We start from the raw sequence: 25,965 nt of genomic DNA, 5'->3' as shown, positions 1-25,965 counted from the left end.
TTTGACATATGCCCATTGGGGCTTTTGCGGAGAAGGTGGAGAAAATTTACTATATCAGCCAAAATTAGGCCAAGGTGGAGATTTGTAATTATGGCCAATATTTTGGCTAATGGAGTCCATCTCACATAAGCATAAGCATATTTGCAAAGTGTAGACTTTGTTGGCAATATTTTTTGGGACCAAAAAATATTGCATTGTGTGTTGGACATCATTTGCATAAGTTGTATCTCTTCTTTTACACCTAAGAAGCCAAGACTTTTTTGCCTATAAAAGGAAAGGCTATTAGTTCATTTTAGACACACTAACAAGACTTGTCTTCAATTCTTGTTTCTTCCTTTCTTCCTTTATTAAAAGTGTTTTGTATGAGAGTTAGTATTGGGAAGCACTTGTGTGAACCTTTTCTTTGGAGTGATATTGTGAGGTTATTCTCTTGGGGTATTTGGGATTAATTAGAGTGTTTACTCTAATTTTGTACTCTCTTTTGTACTCCCGTCCCGTCCCGTCCCACTTAATTCTAAACGGGATGGGCCCATATTAAACGGGACACGGGATGGCCATTTCGTCCCATTTGTCCCGTCCCGTCCCGCGTCCTAATTTTTTTTGTGCATTATATACAAGAAACTTATAATCCTGCTATTCAAGATTTTTCCAAGACCACGGTTAGAAATGATGTTTTTAAATTTCAAACCGAATATCTTCAGTATATTCGTTGTGTATTTTTTCACTTAGATTGTAAAGTGTCTATCACATCTGATATAGGTCGTAGTCCTAATGGTTGTGATTATTTAACTGTTACATGTCATTGGGTTGATTATTACTAGAACATGCAAAAACGTATTATTGGTTATAAATTTGTTGATTCAAAACACACTAGAGCATATATTGCAACTACTGTTCTACAAATTGTTGATTTTTATGGACTCATTGATAAAATTTTAACTATCACCTTAGATAATGCTTCTGCTAAGTGCTAACACAACTGCGGCAACTAGCTTAATGAAATAATTGCAAAATTAATCCAACTTATGCACCGGCCATTAATGAAATGATTGCAAAATTTAAAAAGTATTTTTTCCATATTCCCTAAGTTTATTTAATTTTCACTATACTTAACCCATCTTTAAAATTAAGAGGTGCAAATGGACTTGTTCATAAAATTTATGAGAATTTAGCAATTCAAAAAAATGAACAACCATCTCTCGATGACTGCCAAGCTAACATATATTCTTATGTTAGATCAATGATTGATAAATATAAATGTATGGAAACAACAGGTGGTGAAACTAGGAAAGAAGAAGAATACAATAAGATACTTAGCAGTTAGCACTGGGAGCTATGACGGCATGGAACTCATGGAACATCAATCAACATTGTCAATTCCAGAATAATGTCCGAGAGAAATTATAGATAGGTTATAACGAAGTTATATAGGAGCTTACAAATATTAGTATGATAATTTTTAATTGGCTACTAAGAGGCCTAGTTCAAACAGAACCCTTCCTAGAAGGTGGCTGCGTAGATTAGGTGCTCTTCAAAAGAATTATATTTGTATGTGAGATTTGAAGGTTCTATTAATAAAATAAAAGGCTCTAAGCGTTGAATTTTTTTATGAATTGTCTTACACTCTTACTTAGTTACTTAATGGCTTGAAATTATAATACATAAATTATAACTATATTATAAATTTATAATTACTAAAATATTTCATTACAAGTCTTTTATTTTAATATTATATAATTCTTTACTTAGTTTTTTAATTTTAGTTTAATTTTTAAGTTTATTAAATAAGTCAAAAAACTAGCTGTTGCAAATTTTAAAAACTTAGTCATTGTCAAAAGAATAGTCGTTGCCAAACTCAATGCTTAAATAATATTTTTTTTAAAACGGTACTTAAGGCCCGCGAACCCGTCCCGTTCCGTCTCATCCCGTTTGTTAGCGGGGCGGGATGGGCCTACCGTCCGTCCCGTCCCGCCTCGTCCCATTTGTTAGCGGGATGGGATGGGCCTGCCGTTTTGTCCCGTTTGTCCCGTCCCGTTTCGTCCCGTCCCGACTAAATGTCGTCCCGTTCCGTTAATTTTGTCCTGTCTCGTCCCGTTGGACAGCCATAGTGTACGCAGACCTTACCCCTACCTAGAAAGTAAAGAGGTTATTTCCGATAAACTTTCGACTCAAGAAAGGATGAAAAGACAGTAAGAAAAAATAAATATATTCATCAGATAAATAAATATCAAATACAAAAATATAATAGAAGAAAATCAAACTTTTCTGTAAAAACCTATCTGAAAGGTAACTAAATAACTTTCAAAAGCCTATCCAAAAATTAATAACTAATCATGAAATCTTACAAACAAACAAAATATTGTAATAGTAATACATGTGTAGAGATAATTAAAAGTTTTAAACCGGAAAAGAGAAAAAATAGGCTTCTGAACGTGAAATCAATAGGTAATTTGTCCTGATGACTTCAATATCTTAAATAAATTATTGATATTGACTTCAATATACATATCAACAACTTTATGCATTGGAACTAATAAAAAAATTATAACTAAAGTTTTAGTTAAGTGCAAAATCTTAAAATTTTAAGAAAAATAATTTAATATAATTTTGTCCAATATAAGTACTATTAAAAGTTGCTAAAAATGGAAAAAAAGATCCAATAAGAGCACAAAAAAATAGTAGAAGAGATAACTTGACAAAAGGTTAAAGCATATAGTCTAATGCAAAAAGATACTATTCAACCAAGCTTTACAATCAAGAACATCAAAATAAGATATATCGGTTAAATACGTGCATGCAAAATTCAACTACTAATACATATACATGAATGCAAAATTCAACTACTAATACAAAAAAAATGCTCAAACAAAGAGAACATGAAACCTTTAATTTTGTAGTTATTGCTCGAACAAGGCAAAATTATGATGATGAAAAGGTGAAATTGTAACTTCTTTTATAGAATTACATGCGTATATAAAATTGTGTAAAAGTTTTATTAGAAAAAGACTCTAATAAATTCTCAAAGAGCTCGTCTTCATCTAATATAATTTATAAAAAAATTCAATGTCAAAAATTTATATCAAAACTTTCTTAGTTGAAATTTAATACCCTTAAATTTAAATATAGTTGAAAGTATCAAAAGTTTCCTAGTATGTGAATTAGTTAAAATTTTATTAACTAAAGAAAAACGGAAACCTTCCTATTTAGTGTGAATTAGACAAATTTGTATTAACTAAAAAAGATCCCCCTAAATTAGAAAGAAAATTTTAATAATACTCCTAAATATGGAGTTGAACGAAAACTTCCTATTGTGTAGAGAGCGAAAATGTTTCCTAGTATGTGTGTCATAAATATTAAAAGAGTAATTAAATAACTATTCCTAAATAGTAGGGAATTAATTAAATATTTATTTATAAATATTTGATAAATAATCAAATGACTAATCTGTCTAATTTGAACTCTATTTTAAAAAGGGTAAAAAAGGCGAATGACATTTCACTAAGGGCCTTCATGCTTTTAATATAGTACTAGTCTTAGGGTACGCGCTTTGCGCGTGTATCCTATATCAGTAAAATATACTTTTTTTAAAAAATTATTAAAAAATTAATAAACAATGTGTTTGACTTTAAAAATAAAAGTTAACCAAAAATGTATTAAGTTCTTGAAAATGATGACTACTAAATGTATTATTTAGCTGTCTCAATGAAAAAAGAACTCTTTTCTTAAAAGTTCTTAGATGACTTATTGTAGTTTCTAAGGACTTCTATAGAAATATCTTATAAAAGAATATTGCTATTTCTATGATATAATACAAAAAAAGAATTTAAAAAAATACGTAAATACTATTACCAACAAAGATTTGTCAATTAAAATAAACTAAAAAAATAATTTCTCTGCCATTTTGGGAATGAAGAGGTTGGTGTTATGCTCATAGAAAATATTTGATAAGGGGAAACGTTACGCCTAAATGACTTATATTTTTTTACATCAAAATATTTAATATAGAACATAAGAGAAGTTGTCATTATAAAATAATAATAATAATAATAATAATAATAATAATAATAATAATAATAACAATAATAATAATAATAATAAATGACAATTCCTTTAGAATATAGTTTGTATTCTATTATTTCCTCCTGATTGCTTCAAGTTTGTTTTCTTTACGAATTTGACTCTTAATACTATTATAACCAACTCCATATGCTAACACTATTCTTATCAAAACAAATTTATGTATCATAGTGGGTTTGTCAATTTGAAAATAATTTTACTTATATGATGAATATGAAAAATAATTAAATTAATTCTTGTTAAACAGTTAATTCAAAGGCTTAATTATTTGTTCGCAACATCAAAAGGAAACTACATATTAGTAGTTTTTACCTAATTCAAATAAGAAAAGATTTATTAATTAAAATTTTAGTTGATATCAAAGTCGTAAATATTAAGAAATTAATTAGATTCTATTACTAAATATTAGAAAAATAATCAAATGACTATTTTGTCCAGTGTGAACTCTAGTTTAACAGGTTAAAAAAGGCGAACTACATTTTGCTAAGGCCTTTGTGCAATTAAAAATATTAATCCACATTTGATTTTTAAAAAAATCTAGAAGATAATTTAGTAAGAACTTTTAACTTTAATAAATAAATTCACAAAAAACAAAGAGATAAAGAAAAGAATACAAAAACATAAAAGCATAATGAAACGAACATTCCAAATATATACGGATGCTTGTTGATGCAAAAAATTGGAACGAAATAATTTTTAGTACTAAGATTTACCATTTTATTAAATAATTACCATTGTTTAATATCTTTCATGTCAATATAATAAATACATAAAGAAAGATATTTATTTAATTAAAATTTTACTCCTTTTTAAAATCCCTACATATAAGTAGTTTTCATCTAATTCAAATACGGAAAGATTTAATAATTAAACTTTTAGTTGATATCAAAGTCCTAAATATTAGGAAATAAATTAGATTACTATTACTAAATATTAGAAAAATAATCAAATGACTATTTTGTCCAGTGTAAACTCTAGTTTAAGATGGTAAAAAAGGCAAATGACATTTCGCTAAGTGCCTTCGTGCTTTTAATATAGTATAGATAAGTATAGATTATTCTTAACAATTTCAATTTTGATAATTAATTTTTAAGTATATCTTTTTTGTTTTATAACTAATTACTAATAGATGTGCTACGAAGATGCCATTTGGCGGAACCAATTCGTCTTTTAAGTCTTTCATTGTCTTATACACTTTGCTGCCAAGTGCAGTGCAGATACTCTTTGAGATAAAATTTAAGATTCTAGAATCAAGTACTTAAATCATTCTTAAAGTATATATAAGCAAGTAAATTTTGTTTTAATCTGTCAAACATATTAAACTTTTTAGACTTGGTGCGTACTTACATATTTTTCTGCAGTAATTCAAAGTTATTAAAATTTTGACAAGACAATTGCCGTCTTGGGGTCAAAGTAGAGAAGAAATATATTTCTTTTGTGTCTTTATTCAATTCTGACTGAATTCAATCGAAGAGTACAAAGATATCAGCTGATGCAGGGTAAAATGCCGTTTGCCAATTATTTGCTTTTCTTGATCCTAAAATTCCCTCGATTTCGATATCTCCAACGGCACTATTAAATTTCTTTTATAGAAAACATTAACACTAATTTAATAATAGTATAATACAATACAACTTTGAAGAAAAAAAATTAATAAAAAAAAAAAAATAACACTTGCAGATTCATTTATCTGTTCAATACTTAAATTTCTTTTGATATTTCCTTAGTGAAATTGACTTTTCTATTATCACTTAAGTAATACATATCTCGATCGGTTTTTTAAAAGAGGGGGCGTGAGACGAGACGTTTTATTTGATACAGGGCGAGGCGTAAGCCTCACGGATGTTTAAATTTTTTAATTTATAAATTAATAATATAGCATTATAACACAAAAAATATAAAAGATTCATTCAAAGTTAAAGAAAACTGAAAAGAATTAAAGAAACTCATAGGAAACAAAATATCTAGCAAGTTTTACAAATATAAATAATGTAATAATGTTAAAGTTACTAATAAATTAACTATAACATCTTAAATTTCAAACAATTACAAATTATAATTTCTAAAAGAATATTATCAAACTGCATATTTCCCTACACTATAAATTTTATCAATACTATAATTTAAAATTATTACTTCTTCATGAGTAAATAAAAAATTATTTTTAAATACAAAATAATAGATGTATAATAATTTTGAGAGACATTGAACTAAGACATGAAGATCTAGCAAGTAAAGATATAAATTTTTGCTATCTATTTTCAGAAAAAATTATTCAAATGATATACACCTCATAATATTCTCAATTAGTAAATATGCAATATTATGCTTAATTATTTGAGTTATTCAAAATTTTCATATTCATATAGATGAACGAACTTTAATTATTCAAATGTTAAAGAATTTTTAGAGTAAAAAGTGCTAATTAGTGAATTCGACACATGATTGCATAGGAACTGTTGGACGAGCCCCGTACGTTGAGCGTTAGGCGTGTTTAGGGCGCATATTCGGTCGCTTCAGGGCGTAAACCTCATAGAATTAAGCCTCACATAAGCCTCAAGGCGTTTTGATAGTGTTCGCCCCAAAAGAGCTTTTTAAAACACCGATAAGTAACGATCACTCGAGGCAAAAGTTATGGTTCCTACTTTTAATATCAAATGAATATCTTAAAATACAATGTCCTTGTAAAATACTATCATAAAACATAGGATATAAACTACAAAGTGTATATGTTCTAGTTCTAACCACTGAAAAATCAGTCAGTGATTGTGAATGATTGATTTTTTAATTTCTTTGACCTTGATTTCACAAGAGCAAGTCAGAGAGATTGAGAAATAGAACTATCTGTTTTAATTCGTTCTCAATAGGTAGGATAGGTTCAACAATGGGGTCTTTGAACATAGAGAAGAAGACATGTGCAAATCCTCTAGTTATAATCCTACTTGTGTGTATTTTCCTTCTTGGGATCTCCTTCAACATGAGTCTTATTTTTCCATTTTACACGATCAATTCAATCTTATCAATATTCCCATCTTGTGATATGACAAATAATCAAGATAGTTCACATTTTGTTGAAGCAAAAATCAAGCAATTAGCTCCATCTCCTCCTGTTAATCCTTCGATCCCGCGATTCGCTTACTTAATTTCTGGATCAAAGGGTGATCTTGAAAAGTTATGGAGTAGTCTAAGAGCATTGTATCATCCATGGAATTACTATGTTATTCATTTGGACTTGGAATCACATGTACAAGAGAGATTGGAACTTGGTTTAAGAGTGGAAAAAGATCCAATTTTTTCCCAAGTTGGAAATGTGCATATGATTACTAAAGCAAATATGGTGACATATAGGGGACCAACTATGGTTGCTAATACTCTTCATGCTTGTGCTATTCTACTTGAGAAGCATAAAGATTGGGATTGGTTTATTAATCTAAGTGCTTCTGATTATCCCCTAGTGACTCAAGATGGTCAGTTCTATGGTCTTTTAGCTCTCTCTCCTTCCTTTTCCTTTTTATTTTTATTTCTTATAATTTAATTAGACGGAGAATCTTTCGGTCCGGAGGATTTACCTCCCTTAGCAGGCTTATATTTTCGAGCTCTGAAAATGAAGAAATTCTTAGTAGAAATGCGTTACCTTTCTTAGTAGGTTTACACTGCGCAAATCCTATTAATCAGTCCACCTTTTGATAGGGAGTTTGTTTACTTCTCTTAATGGGCATAAATTGTTCGAATCTAGATTTACTCAGGCCACCTCTTGGTAGAAATCATTTTACCCCATAGTGAGTCTAAATTGCATGAATCCGATTTTGCCACGACATCTTTTAGTAGGGCATGCTTATTGGCCTACACGGCCAGTACACGAATTAGAATTAGTCAGATCATTGAGTTTCGAATATTGGAAAAAATAACTAACACATATTGTTGAAAGTAAGGATATCCTACAAATTTAGTTTTCTCATACCAGAAGTTTCTTTGGTTTACTTTTCGGTCTCGCTTATTTTATTTTTTTAATGTCTCGCTTATTTATTCTTCTGTTTTTTTTTCTTTTCTTTTTTTGTTTAGAAGATATGTTTGATTTCCCTTTTTTTGTAGATCTTCTCTACACATTTTCCGATTTGAAAAGAGACTTGAATTTCATTGAGCACACAAGTGAGCTAGGTTGGAAAGAGTATGTTCTTAATTCTTCTCTGTTTCTCACTTTGACCTCTTGTTGTTGTATTTTACCATTTGAGCTTTAATTTGCAGGACAGGAAGGGCAATGCCACTTATTATAGACCCTGGGCTGTATAAAACCACAAAGTCTGATATATTTTGGGTCACACCAAGAAGAAGTGTTCCCACTGCCTTTAAACTCTTTACTGGTTAGTTTGGACAATGTATTTTGCCCAATTGTATATGCATTTTTAACGTTGTTAACATATGTTCATGCATCACTACTACAAATAGAAAACTGAAAATGCTATGCCAATATACTTCAATTCGATGCCATAAACTATTGCATTTTAGATTGTACATTCTGGTTTTCCCATGATTTGAATATGTTGTACAATATAGTCTATGTTTGACTGGACACGCAGTTTAAAAAAGACTAAAAGACTTTTGGTACACACTTAAAGTACACGCAGAATGTTAGGATCGCAATAATCAGGTGTCATGCGCAAGCTAGCAAAGCAAATATTGAATTTTTGGGACAAGTGTTATGTTGTCATTTGTGTGTACCTCTTTGTGAGATTGTTCTCTCAATATTTTGTACTCTCTTTTATATAGTAGACTGCTCATCTCCGTCTATTGACGTAGGTCAATTGACCGAACCACGTTAAATATTTGTATCTCTTTTGATATATTTCTCTTTTGTTGTTTGATTTATCGGTCGTTCAATATTTGCAAATATATTGTGTCTGCAAATGTTGCATATACCATCAAATGAATTTTGACTTACTCGGTATCACTATACTCTGGTTTCCTTGCCTATTTATTATGTGATAACACTAGTTACTATTTTTACCAGGTTACTGATAAAATAATTTTTATAGAAATTTACTTGTAATTACCTTATAAATGACAGGATTGTATTAAAATCTTTTATATTCTGCACATCAAAACTTAAACTCTGAAGCATATTACAAACTTGATTATAGGTTCAGCTTGGATGATCCTTTCACGTGCATTTGTGGAATACTGCATATGGGGATGGGATAATCTTCCTAGGAACCTACTTCTATATTATTCAAATTTTGTGTCCTCTCCAGAAGGCTACTTTCAGACAGTTGTATGCAATGCACAAGAATTCTCTTCAACTGTTATTAACCATGATTTGCACTATATTTCTTGGGATGTCCCTCCAAAACAACATCCACATACTCTTTCCCTAAATGACACTGCAAAAATGGTTGCAAGTGGCGCGGCGTTTGCGCGCAAGTTCAAGAACGATGATCCTGTTTTAGACAAGATTGATATGGAATTACTTAACAGGAGTAATGATAGTTTCACACCTGGTGGTTGGTGTGCTGGAAATCCTCCTTGTTCTAAAGTTGGAAATCCAACAAAACTTAGACCAGGTCCAGGGGCTCAAAGGCTTAGGAGACTTATTGGTAGACTAGTTTTGTCAGCTAAATTTAGTCAAAACCAGTGTAATTAGATTTTCCTTGTCATTCTACCCCTATTTATTTTTTTATAATATTATATACTGAGACAGTGAGACGAGCTTAAATGGTATAACATGGACGATGAGGATACATATAGTGAAAACAACGTGCTTGGGATTGAAGAACAGAAGTTGTCGTTGTTCTATCCCTGCTTGTTAATTGATCCAAAAAAACCCGAGGGGAACATTACATTGACAACACATATCAACATTTGAACGTCTTGCATAAAGTTAGTCGTATCATTGCCATTACTTTGGTGTCAACGTTCCCATGGATGGTTTTTATTTACTGCACAAAAGTAATAAAGCTAATTATATAATGGAAAAACAACTCAACTAGGCATATATATTATAAAAAGTATAAACGACAATACATGCTAGATCTTACCCCAAAAAAACGCAAGTAAGCGGCCACATGTATAAAATTGCTATATAACTATAGCCGCGTCACAACTCACATTACATAATATCCACGTAACACTACTTAAAAAATAAAAAGTCAATTTTCCTACATCATAAGATATAAAGATAAACTGTAATGTGTCACATGGTGAAACATCAAATATTCGGTTGGATCTTAAACCAATAGACTTTTTGAAGAAACATATCTTCTATGTTCTCCTTTGCCTTTGCCTTTCTCAATCAATCTTAACAGGCGGCAGGCCAGCAGATTAAAATATAACACTGAAAATGTTACCATCAACTAGCTAAAAATAACAAAAAGCAAATAAAACAATCAAAACAGATTCAGAAATGAAATGAAATGGAATAGAATTATCACATCTCACCAGCCAACAACCTCCCATTGGAAAGATGTGCTCCATAACTTAGTAGTTATATAATTTGTGCATGCTTTATGTCAAACCAATTGGCTGGTCATGAACAGCATAAACATCTTAAACAGAATATGTTGGAAAATGAATGCGCTAAGACGACATCAGGCCAAGATCTAACATTCCGGTGAATTTCTTAACAACTTCAAAATTATAGAATATACAAACAGAACTAACACTTGCAACTCTTCACTCCTCTCCAAAACCAATATTTATTTACAACACTTTCCGCTATGAGACAAAATCTCATACTTCCAGAGAGTTGCTTCCGCTATGAACTAACTGCAAAAATATTTGTTTCTTGATGGCAACTTGTTACCATCGTATTGTATCTAGTTTATATCAGCTACAACAATATATGCAGGTGTAATCCCCTCATTTACCCGTGCAAAACTCTTCCCCTTCACTCCTTTCCTCTTCTTAAAGTAATGGTCAAGACTTTAGGGACTTGAACCACATTAGACCATCTCCAAGAGCTTGATATTTCCCATAGAATTTGCAGCAACTAAGGTAGAGGACTGACCACGCCAACACACGGATGAGATGAACTGTGCACTGTCGTCCACTTCATCACCAGAAAGCGGATCTGTGCTATTAAATTTAAATGATAATGCGGGCATAGGAAAAGCTTTGTGGTAGATGACAACCTGCAGCATGACACAAAGCACCAAATCCGCATTAATAATGGAAAATTGAGCAGTAAATCAGCACTAATAGCCACCATTTGGGTGTTAGTTTTCAAATTCAATTTTGGCAGGAAATTTGGTTAGAATTAGTTAGACAATTTCCAACTTAGTTCTCTAGTATAATTTACCTGTAATCATTCATTTGGAGCTCATCCGAAACAATAACACACATTTTAGCTGTCAATCTTTTGATTTGTACTCAGAGGCTTCCCCTTACCTGAGCTATTCAACCCTTTCCCGAAATTCCTCTCTCCTGAAGGTTATTTTTTCCACCTTTATTCATTTGTTTGTATCAATTGGTATCAGAGCCATTCAATCGTCACCTCAAGCTTTTAAGATTCTCCTAGAAACACGATCGACCATGGACATGAGGGAGCTGGAGTTATTGAAGAAATAATTCGGAGATCTAAAGAGGAGACAAGATGAGGCGGAGCCTTGGAGCAACGGTAAAGTTGTCCTTGTGTAACCTATAGGTCACGGGTTAGAGCCGTGGAAGCAGTCACTAATGCTTGCATTAGGGTGGGCTGTCTACATCACACCCCTTGTAATGCGGCCCTTCCCCGGACCCTGCGTCAACGCAGGATGCATTGTGCACCGAGCTTCCCTTTAAGAGGAGACAAGATCAATTGGTGTTACAGCATATGCAATCAATTGCAAAGCTCATGGCTAAAATGAAAGCACAAGAGAGAATGAAGAATCTACAGCACTTCGAAGGGAATACTTCAACCATCTAGGAGTTTGAGAACTCTGTTTCTTGGCCGCACCAGCAAATAGATTAACGTTTCAGTCCATTCACTTCATTCATCTGTGAAGGTCGACATTTCCCTAGTTTTGATGGGTCTGATTTGAGGACGTAGCTGTATAAGGTGGATCAGTTCTTTTCAATTGATGTTGTACCCATTGGAGCAGAGAGGGTCAAGGTGGAAGGAGTCCACTTTGAGGGAGCAGTAATCCAATGGCACGCCTTTTATGCGTGGAAGGAAACATTTGGATTATTTATCCTGGGACGAGTATGTATTGGGCCTAAATGAGAGGCTTGGCCAAGAGTATGATGATCCTATGGATGAAATGAAGAATTTGAGGCTTGATAGGAGCGTTAACGAGTACCAGGGTGCTTTTGGTCGTGTTCGCCAAGTTATCTCTCTCCCACTTATGCAGTTAGTTGTTTCTAGCTGGTCTGAAACAAGACTCATTTTATCACATTCAATCATCATATTGTCACACCTCCAGTTCGATGAATATATAGGTCTATGTACCCCTCGGAAAATGTCATCATTTCTAATCTTTATTCAATCCTTGTATGGCAACATATCCATCTTAACATTCACATTTCTATGACATTCATCTTGTTTGTGCATATGTTGAGTCCCGAGAACCAACATGCACTCCCATATACCACCATGGTTCCCTTTCGTTTACGTTACTGGCCTTTCACATTGTTTGGTGTCTTCGTATCGCATATTACTCCTATACCACTCCTCCATTTCAATCATCTCTATAAAAAAAATTCTTAAGTAGCCTGCTCTTGCATTGAGGACCAGTAATGTTCCCATACTTAAGTTAGCACCTTCTTGGTTTGTTTACAGCTGGCATGGCTTCAGATGAAGCGACCTCCAAAAGCTATGGCTTTTCTCTTAAGGATATAAGATGGACATGAAATTAGGTGACTAGGGGAAGTCAATGACCAACTAATCAGATTATATTTGGCTGATTTATGTGAACTTAGAGCAACAAAAAAACGCAGCCTGGTGCACTAAGCTCCCGCTATGCGCGGGGTCCGGGTAGGGGCCGGACCACAAGGGTCTATAGTATTAGTACGTAGCATAATGTAGCTGAAATCCTTTGGTTTCCTCTTGAAGCTCAAGGAGAACATCTTTTTGCAGACTGCCTATGAACCTGCTTGTGCAAGAGATCAACTTAAGGTACCAAGGGGGAACACTCAGGGGCAAATAAACGACATCCATCACTAGGATACACATGCAAGGATGTGATTGTTTGACTAAGGTTAGTTATCCCGTTGATGGTACACATGTCAATGTATATATAGTCTAGGCCAATCAGGTATTCGATGTTGTACATGCTCAATATGATCCAAAGGCATATCTATACACGTTTAGTATAGTACACAACGACAATTGCCACATGGTGGAATATGCACAAGGCCCAACATGTCATCTACAACATGCAGACTACAACCTGCCTTGAGGGTGCCGATGCCAAATTTTATTTCATAGGCAGCATAAGTGGAAGTTTTGACCAGTTTGTGCTTTCTTATTTTTGCTTCACCACATGGAATTTATTGTTAAAAGTGATTTCTACATGTAGAAGCAGTCTAAGACTCAGAACAATCAAAGAGTTAGGCCAGTATAATAAACTGTGTAAAACTATCTTAGTACTAACTTAGCATCTAGAACCAGACATACTGAACTACTAAAACACAAAATAATTGCATGACCTTACATTTTGCATTTTGCATTTACAGTCAAACTTCTCTATAACAACCATCATCTATAACAACACTTCACTATAACGGCCAAGTTTTCTATGTAACCAATTTTTCATGTTATGTTGCATATATGTTCTCTATAACAGCACTTCGCTATAGCATCCAAAAAATGTTCGGAAAAGACGAGGCTGTTATAGAGAGGTTTGTATGTATTAACTATAGAGATAGGCTTTCCTTTTAAATAACTCCTTCAGAGAAATTATAGATAAAAATATGATGCACCCAAGAATCACGGATGTGGAATATATGCAGCACTGATATCCAGTAGGGCTGTATCACCAGGTCTTGGACTAATTTCAAGCAATCGACACTTTACAAGATGACACAACTTAAATGGAATAATTTAGATAATCACTTGGAAATTCTTCACCTATTGAATCTCCGTGTGAAGCATAACCGAAATAACAATGAAGTTGAGTTGTACATGAAGTGGACTCATTTCAACAAATCAGCAATCATAACAAAATGAACTCTTTTGAATAGTCGGCAATTATAACGAAGGTTTATTCTTCCGCGCCAAAATGAGCACAAGTATATTTTTGAGGGTAGAGATGTCTAGTAGAACCCCTATTTTTCCTCTAAAAATTCAGTATTGAAATGAAATATCCGAATTGAGCAGAATATGCATAGATGATTCATATAGCCGACCCCAACTTGTTTCTGATGGAGGCATAGTCAGTTGGCTGATTAACTTTAGTGCATATGTAACAGGGAAATGGTCATTGCGAATCAAGATGGTATGTTATAAATGTACAGAAAGTAAGTGTTTTACGCTGAAATACACTATCACTACTGTGTCATTTATTTAATTTATTTATGGACTGCATTCAGCAACTTCACCACTATGTTTAAAAGTAACTTGAACTTGAACACAAACTACAGCCTCATGCATCTGCCTTAGATATGATGCTCAAAGATCCAGTTTTAGTCAAACAAGTTATCCTTATATATAAGATGTGAGCAAACATTTTCTGTTACAATCTAAGTATTGCTCAAAACTCATTTATAATGCAATCAAGTACTCAAGTAAAGATTCAACTTTGCGATAGTAAATGATACCTCATTTGTCTCTGAGCCAGTTGCTATGTAACCATCAGCTACAGATAGGCCAACGAAGTTCTGAAACAAAGAAATGCTTTCATCAGTAGCAAAGTACGTTCAAGCACAATTATGTTACCATGGAAGGGAAGATACAAAGTACAAGTCAGAAGTAACTTGTAAGCAGTGGCGGAGCCAGAATTTTGGTTAAGGGGTGTCAAAATATATAAAAGTAAACATACCAGAAAATTAAGAGGAGTCAATACATAGTATATATACATATAATTTATTTTTTTACCTACCTATACAGCGTATTTTCCGCGAAGGGGTGTCATCTGACACCCCTTCCTATAAGGTGGCTCCGCCACTGCTTGTAAGAAGAAACTAGAGACATGATTTGGTTACTAACAATCACATCTTAAAAAGAAGAAATTGGAGGTAGTGTTGATGATACAGAAAATCATTTACCCTTGAGCACATACACGCCTTTTTATGTAGATGCATAAGCTTACATTAGGAAATCAATACAAGTTTCATGCCAGTACTCTACCATTTGAATAAGTGCAATAAACCCATGGTGTATAAAGAGAGTACAATATGACATAAGAATGCTTGACAAGCCTCACAGGCTTGGCTCGAACTCTGATTGTCTAGCTATTCTAGACAAGCTCGAACAAGAAATTCATTAAGCTTATGCTACGTATACACACCGTTTATCCCTTCCTTTGTACTCCTCTTTTTCTTCATCTACTTTTCTGGTTTAGGCCCTGTTGCCGCTCCCACCCCACTTTCTTTTGTCAGCCTCTCTCCCTCCATTTCTTTATCCCACAACGACAAGCTATTCAACTCTCTGTTTCTAACTCATCTTCTGTCATAAAACTGGAATAGGAAGGTCCTCATAGGTAGATTCGTTGCAATTGGGCCCATAGGTAGATTCTACCAAGGGCTGTAAACAAATCAAGCTGTTGGTCAAACTCAACTTTGCTTGTGGTATCTAAGGGAGAATCAAAACTGCATTTGCAGTCGTAAGGAGGATTGTGGTTATGTTTGGGAGAGGGAAGGGTTGAGACCAGAGGCGGATGTAGTGTAATGATTATGGGTTCAACTGAACCCATAACTTTTGACGCGGAGTAAAAATTTGTATGTAAAAATTCATTAAAATTACAAAAATAGTAGATATGAACCCATAACTTTAAAAATTGAACCCATAGGATTTAAATCCTGGATCCGCCTCTGGTTGAGACTCATTTGGTGCTAGACTTCTAGCATGGGGAGGATTAGGCGATATGCTAGCAGTATACTAAGAGTAGATGATATGCAGAGGATCAAACAGTTCAAAATTTGATAATGATTTTTTCAAACTTTTTAAAGTAATTTTTCCACCAAGAATTTGTGATTCACAGCATTTTGAGCTTGTACTACTAACAAACAAATATCCTATCCAAGTTTAGCACAAATAAAGAATACGTTAAATAACTACGAAACTATTGGGTCCATCCCATGGCCGACGTGAAAGAAAATGAAGCTTCTTTTTTGGTTTTGTCAAGCCAACCAATTTAGAAGTTCAATTCGGGCAACTAGCTTTTGTAGTGAATATTGATGTCATTGCATACATCAATATGGGCATTCTTCAACTATAAATAGGTGCCTATACCTTCATTTCTTTTGAGTGTTTAGTGGTTTTGGAGTATTTTACTCGGTACCACAAATTGTAAAATCCTCGCTATAGTGAAATCAGTTGCTCCTCTTGGGCCGTGATTTTTACCTTATTCAGAAGGGTTTTCCACGTAAAAATCTCGGTGTCCTTGTTTCTCTTATTATTACCGTTGGTTACAATATTTTAGTAATCCGCATTTATTATAGTCATATACCGTGAATATTATTTTTTGTGGGAGTTAATTTTCCCAACAACTGGTATCAGAGCAGAGGTTCTGCTCATTCACATAAATATTATTTACAATCAATTTTACTCTGTGACAAAAAAAAATGTCAGGAGTAAAGTATGAAATAACAAGATTCAACGGTAATGACGGTTTCTCCATATGACAAAGAAGGATGAAGGATCTGCTCATCCAACAAGGGTTAGACATTGCACTAGGTGCAAATGAGGCAAAGCCGGAAACCATGAAAGACGAGGAATGGGCAAACATGGATAAGAAGGCGGCTAGTGCAATCAGACTGCACTTGTCCGATAAAGTACTCAATAATGTCGGGGATGAAAATAGTGCACGTGGTATTTGGAAAAGACTAGAAAGTCTGTACATGTCCAAATCCTTAACAAACAAGTTGTTTTTGAGAAAGCAACTATATGCCATCCATATGAGTGAAGGTACAAATTTCTTGTCCCATTTAAATATGTTCAATGGATTAATCACGCAGGCAAACCTTGGAGAAACAATCACTGAAGTAGATAAGGTTATCATGCTTCTAAACTCGTTGCCATATTCCTATGATAATTTGGCAACAATCATCCTACATGGTAGAGATACCATCGATTTAAAAGAGGTCACATCAGCCATCCTACTCAATGATAAGATGAGGAAGAAGCCCGAAAATCAGGGGCATGCTCTTATCATGGAAAACAGAGGAAGAAGTTTTTATAGAGTATCCAGTAGCCGTAATAAATCCAAAGCTCGTGGAAAGTCCAGGAGCCGGTCAAAGGGTAGAAATTGCTACAGTTGCGGTCAACCCGGTCACTTCAAAAGAGATTGCCCAAAGAAAGGTCGAGGCGAGAGCAATGGCCAGACGAATGATGACAACACAACCGCTGCAGTGCACAGCGATGATTCGGTGGTTCTCTTTGTTCACGAGGAGTAGGAATGCATGCACTTAGCAAGCCAAGAGTCAGAATGGATGGTTGATATAGCAACATCCTACCATGCCACACCGGTAAGAGAATTCTTCTGTAGGTACAAAGCAAGAGACTTTGGAATGGTCAAAATGGGAAATACCAGTCATTCAAAGATTGTGGGGATTGGCGACATTTGTATCAAGACAAATGTCGGATGCACATTAGTTTTAAAAGATGTGTGACACGTACCAGATATGCGAATGAATTTGATTTTAGGGATCGCTCTAGATCGAGACGGGTACGAGAATCACTTCGCCAATAGAAAGTGGAGACTCACCAAGGGATCATTAGTGATTGCTAAAGGAGTTGCTTCCTACACATTGTACAAGACAACCGTTGAGATATGTGAAGATGGATTACATGCGGCTGTAGATGATATGCCTGCGGATTTATGGCACCCGAGATTGGGCTATATGAGTGAGAAGGGACTGCAAATCCTATCCAAAAAGTCACTCATCTTATTTGCAAAAGGTACAATTGTGAATTCTTGTGATTATTGTTTATTTGGAAAACAACACAGGGTATCGTTTCAAGAAACTCATGGAAGAAAATCAAATATACTTGATTTAGTATATTTTAATGTTTGTGGTCCAATGGATGTAGAATCAATGGGAGGTAATATATATTTTCTCACATTTATTGATGATGCTTCACGAAAATTGTGGGTTTATTTCTTGAAAACCAAAGACCGGGTATTTCAAGTATTTCAGAAATTCCATGTTCTGGTGGAAAGGGAGAGGTTAAAAATTAAAGCGTCTCAGGACAGACAATGGAGGAGAGTATATTTTAAAGGAGTTTGAAGACTATTGCTCAAGCCATGGAATCAGACATGAGAGGACAGTTCCTAGAACCCCACAACACAATGGTGTAGCTGAAAGGATGAATCGCACCATTGTCGAAAAAGTGAGAAGTATGCTCAAAATGGAAAAACTACCTAAGTCATTTTGGGGTGAAACATCTCGCACAACCTGTTACTTGATTAACAAAAGTCCATCAGTTCCATTGGAGTTTGACATTCCAGAGAAAGTCTGGACCAACAAAGAGGTCCTACTCCCATCTGAAAGTGTTTGGATGTAAAGCTTTTGCACATGTGCCGAAGGAGCAGAGAACGAAGTTGGATGACAAAGGTATTCCGTGCATCTTCATCGGTTACAGAGATGAAGAGTTCGGCTACAGATTGTGGGACCCATAAAGGTAAAAGATCATCAGAAGCAGAGATGTGATCTTCAGAGAAGATGTGGTCGGGATTGATAGTGATCAATCAACAAAGACCAAAAATGATAATGGTACAATTACTAACTTTGTTATTACTCCTACTGTACATGTACGTAATCCTACCACAGGTGAAGAATGGCACACGGAAGGTGTAGATGAAGAGGTTGCTGAGCAGGGGGAGTACCCTAGTCCACAAGAGGAAGAAGGAGAGCAACAACAACAACAAGAAGGAAAACAACCATTGAGAAGATCTGAAAGAGAGAAGGTAGAGTCCACAAGGTATCCTTCTTCGGAGTATATCCTCGTCACTGATGAGGGGAGCAGTGGCAAAGCCAGAAAATTCAACAAGGGTGTTCAAACATTTGCTAGTGGGCTATGTAAGGGTGTTCAAAGTCTATTTTTAATCAATAACAAGTAATATTTTACCTTATACAGAGTATAATTTTCCGGCCCTTGGAAGAACGTAGCTTCGCCCCTGAGGGGGAGCCAAAGAATTTCAATGAGGTGTTATCTCATCCGGAACAAATCCAGTGGATGAAAGCCATGTAAGAAGAGATGAATTCTTTATAGAAGAATGATACGTACGAACTGGTTGAACTTTCAAAAGGCAAAAGATCGCTCAAGTGCAAGTGGGTCTAAAAGCTCAAGAAAGATGGAAATGGCAAGCTGGTCAGACACAAAGCTCGATTGGTGATAAAAGGTTTCGAACAGAAGAAAGGTATTGATTTTGATGAAATTTTCTCACATGTTGTCAAAATGACTTCTATTCGAACAATCTTGAGCTAGGCAGCTAGCCTAGATCTTGAAGTGGAGCACTTGGACGTGAAAACTGCGTTTCTGCATGGAGATTTGGAAGAGGAGATCTATATGGAGCAACCATAAGGTGTTGAAGTAAAGGCGAAGAAACACATGGTGTGCAAGTTGAAAAAGAGTCTCTATGGGCTGAAACAAGCACCTAGGCAATGGTACAAGAAGTTTGACTCATTCATGAGAAGTCAAACGTACACAAAGACTTTTTCAGATCCATGTGTATACTATAAGAAATTCTCTAACAATAATTTTATCATCTTGTTGTTATATGTGGATGACATGTTGATTGTAGGACAAGACAAGAAGTTGATTGCCAAGTTGAAGGAAGATTTGTCCAAGTCATTTGACATGAAAGACTTGGGTCCAGCACGACAAATTCTAGGAATGGAGATTGTCCGAGATAGGACAAATAGTAAGTTGTTGTTGTCACAACATAAATATATTGAACGTATACTTAAACGCTTCAACATGATGAGTGCTAAACCCGTTAGCACGCCTCTTGCTGGTCATATGAAGTTGAGCAAGACAATTTGTCCTACAACAAAGGAAGATAAAGAAAGTATGGCTAAAGTTCCATATTCATCTGCCGTGGGGAGCCTAATGTATGCAATGGTATGTACCAAACCTGATATTGCTCATACTGTCGGTATTGTTAGCAGGTTTCTTGATAATCCCGGAAAAGAACATTGGGAAGTTGTGAAGTGGATACTTAGGTATCTAAAAGGAACCTCATATGAATGCTTGTGTTTTGGGAGATCAGATCCAGTCTTGAAGGGCTACACAGATGCTGATATGGCAGGTGATCTTGATAATCGTAAATCTACTACAGGATACATGTTCACTTTTTCAGGGAGAGCTATATCATGGCAGTCGAAGTTGCATAAGTGTGTTGCACTCTCTACAACTGAAGCAGAGTATATTGCCGCTACCGAAGCTGGAAAGGAGATGGTTTGGCTGAAACGGTTCCTTTGAGAGCTTGGATTACATCAAAAGGAGTATGTCGTCTATTGTGACAGTCAAACTGCAATAGACCTGAGAAAAAACATCATGTATCATGCAAGGACGAAGTATATCGACGTGAGATATCACTGGATTCGAGAAAGGATAGAGGATGGATCTATGCAGGTCAAGAAGATCCATACAAGTGAGAATCCTTCGAATATGCCGACCAAGGTGGTACCAAGAGACAAGTTCGAGTTATGCAAAGAACTTGTCGGCATGCACTCAAACTAGAAACTCAGGTGTTACCTCTTTCAGGTGCATGGACTGGAGGGGGAGATTTATTGGATCCATCCCATGGCCCATGTGAAAGAAGATGAAGCTTCTTTTTTGGTTTTGTCAAGCCAACCAATTTAGAAGTTTAATTTGGGCAATTAGCTTTTGAAGTGAATATTGATGTCATTGCATACATCAATATGGGCATTCTTCAACTATAAATAGGTGCCTCTATCTTCATTTGTAAACACACCAAAACAAAGAGAAAGAGAGTGATTTACAGAGTAAGAAGCAAAATACTTTGAGAGGAAAAATATAGAGAGTTTGAGCGGTATTGTAGTGAGGTGGAAAAATCAAAAGAGGGTTATTTCTTTTGAGTGTTTAGTGGCCTTGGAGTATTTTACCCGGTACCACAAAGAGTGAAATCAGCTCTTCCTCTCGGGGCGTGGTTTTTCCCTTCTTCATAAGGGTTTTCTATGTAAAAATCTCGGAGTCCTTGTTTCTCTTATTATTACCATTGATTACAGTATTTTAATAATCCGCATTTATTATAGTCGTATACCGTGAATATTATTTCTGTGGGGGTTAATTTTCCCAACAGAAACAACCCAAATAATCCTATCGATCCTATACTAGAAACTTGTGAGTGGGGCATGGTTGGGAAATTGGCAAATTCATCTACACTCAAACTTTGAGCTCACATATCAGGTGAATAGAATTCACAATTGTAGAGAAACTTGCTGAAAGATATAACCTTTATAGATATCAAGGGAGTACCTCACCTTCTTTTTCTTTAAAGAGAAAAAAGAAGGAAAATTTTATGAGAAAATTGAACTCGTGAAGGATGTAAATTAGATTTGATTTAACTTAATTGTATGGGAAACTAAGATTTCTCTAACTATACCCCTGAGAATGTTCAAAGACAACATACTGTTCAATGAGGTCACGAAACAAGATCTTTATTCAGGTGATAGGATCAAAGTACAATACCTTTACATTCATATGACCGGTATATGACTGAAGAGGAGAATCAAGAACACGAGACGTGCACGATGACAGATCCCAGAGCTTTATCGTATTATCCGTAGATGCAGACACAAGAGTTGTTGAATCTATGAACTTGACATAGCTCACTGTCTTGTTGTGCCCAACTAATGTGCATAGCGGCAATTTTGAGTTTCGTAGATCATAGTAATATATCTTATGATCTGCTGAACCAAAAGCAAGGGCCCGACCAGAATCAACAGGGAACTGAACACAGCAGACGTTGGCTTTTGTTTTTATGGTTCCAACACTTACTCCCTGCAGCAAACCAGGTAAGAAAAACCAACTTATTACACATCCACATTCTATCTATACAACAATAATAATTAGATGACTGTAGTACATTTAGTTTTAAAGCTGACATCCACCAAGTGCAAAAGTAGAATTGCCTGATTGATATTCCAAAGCTTAACAGAACCATCATCGCTCCCGCTCGCCAACATGGTTGGATCTGCTACGGAAAAGTCAACAGACCAGACGCGTTTCAAATGCTCTCTCATCTCCATGAAAAGCTGACTTCTCGTGACATCCCATACCTGTATCATATTTACAACTTTATTTTGATTCTGTTAAATATAACAATATATGATGATCATGAATTTGACTTACCTGCACCACACCTTCAAAGTTACTTGAGGCGAGCTGGCTCTTGATATAGCCATTCCAACATATACTGCTTAACTTTGATCTATTAGCCATTTCAACGACTGGATAGTGTATATCACGATCCGCATTTAGAATTGAGTTATATTCAAAAACTTTGATCTTCTTATTTACGCCGGCAGTTGCAAAAAATTCACCATCACGATCAAAACCGAGAGAACATACAAGATTGGATGAGTTTAGAAGATCCCCTTGCCTTAAATCTGCCTTCACTTCTAACTTGCTAAAAGAAAAATACTTGCACAGACCCTCTAAGTACGAATTGATAAATCCAATCTCTCCATCCTCCTTGCACCCTCTTTTTGATGACAAATTACTCAGAGAACTCCTTTCAGTAGCTGTACCGGAACTTCTACATTCCGTACTTGTTTGACAACGTCTACTCGTAGGTTTGTCCATTGTTTTAACAATCCTGCGTCTTGTCATGAAATAAGCTGTCTCCAATTTTCTGAAGTTCTTCATCAACCGGGAACTTTTTGCTAAAATGCTGCCTTTATATTCAATTTGCCTTTCGGGTTTCTGGCTTTCATCTTGATGACCATCGGATTCCTCTCCTGTGCCAAGCCTAAATCTCTTTCTAGATCCAGAGCTCCCGGAATCATCATCTTCAGTAATATCTGTCCTCCGCGAATTTAAGCGCTTAGCTCGTTCTAAGCTTGAGCCTCCTTTTATCTTAAGGGTTGTCTGCATCTTAGACGCCTCTTCTATATCAGACGATACAAAAGAAACAATTTCTTGCAAATTTTCCACAGCTTCCTGCTTTCGCTGTTGGATTAGCAAAAGGAACTCCAGCAATATTTCCTGCTCATCTATTTTTTCTCTAAGCTCTATTGCTGCTTCACGTTCTTCTAAGTCATGTCTTGGAGTTCTAAGGAATTCACTTTCTAGCAACTCGCTGTCATCAATTGAAAAGAACAAATGAGGAGAGACTGGGAAAGAATCAAGGATACTGGTGTAAAAACAGTACGGATTAAGATGATCAATTGCATAATATCCATTTTAATGAAAATTCGCTGAAAGAAGCAGAGATAGTAGAAAATTCAAGAGAGTGATGAGACGTCCGAAATGCATTTCATCATTAGAAAGGGACTCACAATATTCAGATAGTACTCATTAGTAGATACCTCTTTTGTGTCATTATTATCTATTTTATTTTACTATCAACAAGTCTTTAGAATTCTTTTCCCTTACCCTTCTTTCTACTTTGGATGAAACAACGCACATCCTTAACAATAATCAATAAGGTTCAAGATAGACATTGAACCGGAAATCAGCAATGATTTTGCATATTATCACTGAGACAAGGCCTTAAGAAGAGATTGCAAGATGCAGAATCAAGCTGTCCACAATATATAATTATGCGTGAAATCTAGTGCTGTCATATCTTCAACTATAGGCACCCTCGGTAGGTGTAATTAGTTTACTTTCTCACAATGTATATGATCTTACTCCCAAGACGTAAAGCCATTGCATCAACCAATTTTCTTAATGAAAAAAAAAGGGAGGGTACTGCTGTTGCAAGACATGTAATAGTTTTTCTAGTTTGATAGCAAAAAGACTAGAAACAAGGTTCTCAAGGATGATGTTATAAATCAGAAGTAAATATTAGAAGACTACAAGCTGATTAGGTTGCACAACAAATCGAGAATGGAATGCGTTAAGGGAAACTTTCCGAGGCAAGAAGAATAAACCAAGTGGGCGTGATAAAAGAATGCTCACCCCATTTTTGGCCGACTACTTGGTTCCGGGTGTAATAACCATAAGCAAAATGAAGCTTCTTTAGGCCATTTCAACAACAATTGTGGGGGTAGGACACGATGTCTTAAACATGACATAGTTGCAATTTTCTCATCAGATGAGTTGAAGGTACAAAATAGCTGCTCACAAATTATAAGCATCAATAAGATAAAAACATCATCATAGAGGACACTAAAATTTAACTAAACACACAAATTTTGCTAAAAGCTACTAAGTACTAACCTCAAAGAGAAGGACTCCGAGTCGATAAATGTCCGAAGCACAAGTGCTTGGAGCTTCATCAACCTCTTCTGGACTATTATACCAATTAGTTTCCAAGTGCAATATCTGTTTCATAGGAAAAGTATGCTTCTTTTCTTCAATTTGTCTGTTCTTATTAGCTTCCAAAGTCTGCACCATATGACCTGAACTTGACTGCAAACAACTGCTATCAGATACTATGCCAGATTCAATAGGCAAAGGAGAAGATGAACTATTTAGCCCATCTTCACACGAATCGGACCCCGAATCAGAGCAGGATGCAGATTCAATAAAAGCAACACGGTTGAAAGAAGACATGACAAAACATGATGGTCTTACATTATGAACAACTATCCCCTGAGTATGTGCCAAGTTTACAATCTCTACAATTTGAGTAAATATGTGCAAACATTCAAGAGCATCAACATTTCTCTCTGGATTGTCCAACCAATGTCTCAAACTAACATCTTTACTACTAGTACTACTACCTATTGTTCTCCTGCCTTGTTGATCTTTAAGACAATTCACATCAGAAAATCCAGAATCATAACAAAATCTTGAATTCCTATCCACAATACCTGAAGAATTCAAACCCCTTGAATTTTCAGACCTCTCCCTACCAGACTGAGATGAGCCCTCCATTTTTTATCCACGTATAATTGCATGTAGCACAAAAATCAAGAAACTGTGAAATTCTCAAGACTCCTTTTACTTCCGACCTGGGGCAGAAAATCTACTAAATATGTACAAATATTAAATTTCAAATCGAGCTCATAAACTCCTGTATGATTCCAACATAGCCATGTTGAATCAAGAACTCATTTTTACAACACAAATAGTTCAAATCATCAACCCCACAAAATTCTGTGATATCAGTTATCTTTCCTTAAACAAGCACAAAACCTACCTATTTTTTTAACAAAGAAACATTAGATATCTGAGCAAAGACTAAACAGCACCGCCAAAAATAATATCAGCAGAAAGAAGCTTAGTTTGTACTACTACTATATCAGCTAAAAGCAAACAAAAAAACAAGAACCACACAGCAGATACTGTAGTTTCAGAAAATACAAACATTTTGATTTATTTTATTGTAAAGAAGTACTGTGTACCTTATAATTCATCTGACTGAGCACAAAATTTGTAGGAAAAAAAAAATTAAAATTTGTGATCTTAAATAATTTAAAAAGACCCTCAAAGTATTTGTATGGTTATAAAAATTTATAAAATTATAAGTTTAAATAAAAATTATTTTTAAATTTAAAAAAAAATTACTTTTTTTAAAACGAAGTAAATAGTAAATAGTTTCACGTAAACCTAAACCGAGCCAGTACTACAGCCTCACAAAATTAGGTGAAAATCTTTTCCTTTTCTGACAGGATGTA

At 34.9% G+C, this 25,965-nt stretch overlaps 2 protein-coding genes across 6 annotated transcripts; one reads left to right on the top strand and one right to left on the bottom strand.

The window, feature by feature from the left end:
• Nucleotides 1–6,820: 6,820 nt before the first annotated feature.
• Nucleotides 6,821–9,990, top strand: LOC104116262 (beta-glucuronosyltransferase GlcAT14A-like). The gene is made up of 4 exons (XM_009627085.4): nt 6,821–7,544; nt 8,170–8,245; nt 8,323–8,438; nt 9,216–9,990. Exons 1-4 carry the CDS (start codon nt 6,962–6,964, stop codon nt 9,713–9,715), a joined length of 1,275 nt encoding a protein of 424 aa, XP_009625380.1. The 5' UTR covers nt 6,821–6,961; the 3' UTR covers nt 9,716–9,990.
• A 681-nt stretch (nt 9,991–10,671) lies between these two features.
• Nucleotides 10,672–25,698, bottom strand: LOC104116263 (protein SPA1-RELATED 3). Of its 5 annotated transcripts, none has more exons than XM_018777713.3 (8): nt 24,920–25,694; nt 24,563–24,754; nt 24,302–24,459; nt 22,529–23,477; nt 22,309–22,455; nt 21,866–22,177; nt 14,806–14,865; nt 10,672–11,201 (listed from the first exon to the last, which is right to left on the bottom strand). In XM_018777713.3, exons 1-8 carry the CDS (start codon nt 25,220–25,222, stop codon nt 11,013–11,015), a joined length of 2,310 nt encoding a protein of 769 aa, XP_018633229.1. In that variant the 5' UTR covers nt 25,223–25,694; the 3' UTR covers nt 10,672–11,012. The 5 variants fall into 5 exon arrangements, with proteins under 5 accessions (XP_018633229.1, XP_009625386.1, XP_070033293.1 ...); XM_009627091.4 differs by having other exon boundaries at nt 25,159–25,690; XM_070177192.1 differs by having other exon boundaries at nt 25,069–25,198.
• Between the last annotated feature and the right edge of the window lie 267 nt (nt 25,699–25,965).

The sequence above is a fragment of the Nicotiana tomentosiformis genome, chromosome 6 (assembly GCF_000390325.3).
Source record: "Nicotiana tomentosiformis chromosome 6, ASM39032v3, whole genome shotgun sequence".
NCBI lineage: Eukaryota > Viridiplantae > Streptophyta > Magnoliopsida > Solanales > Solanaceae > Nicotiana > Nicotiana tomentosiformis.
Note: the sequence above shows the minus strand (reverse complement) of the source record. Positions and strands in the feature narration are given on the sequence as shown.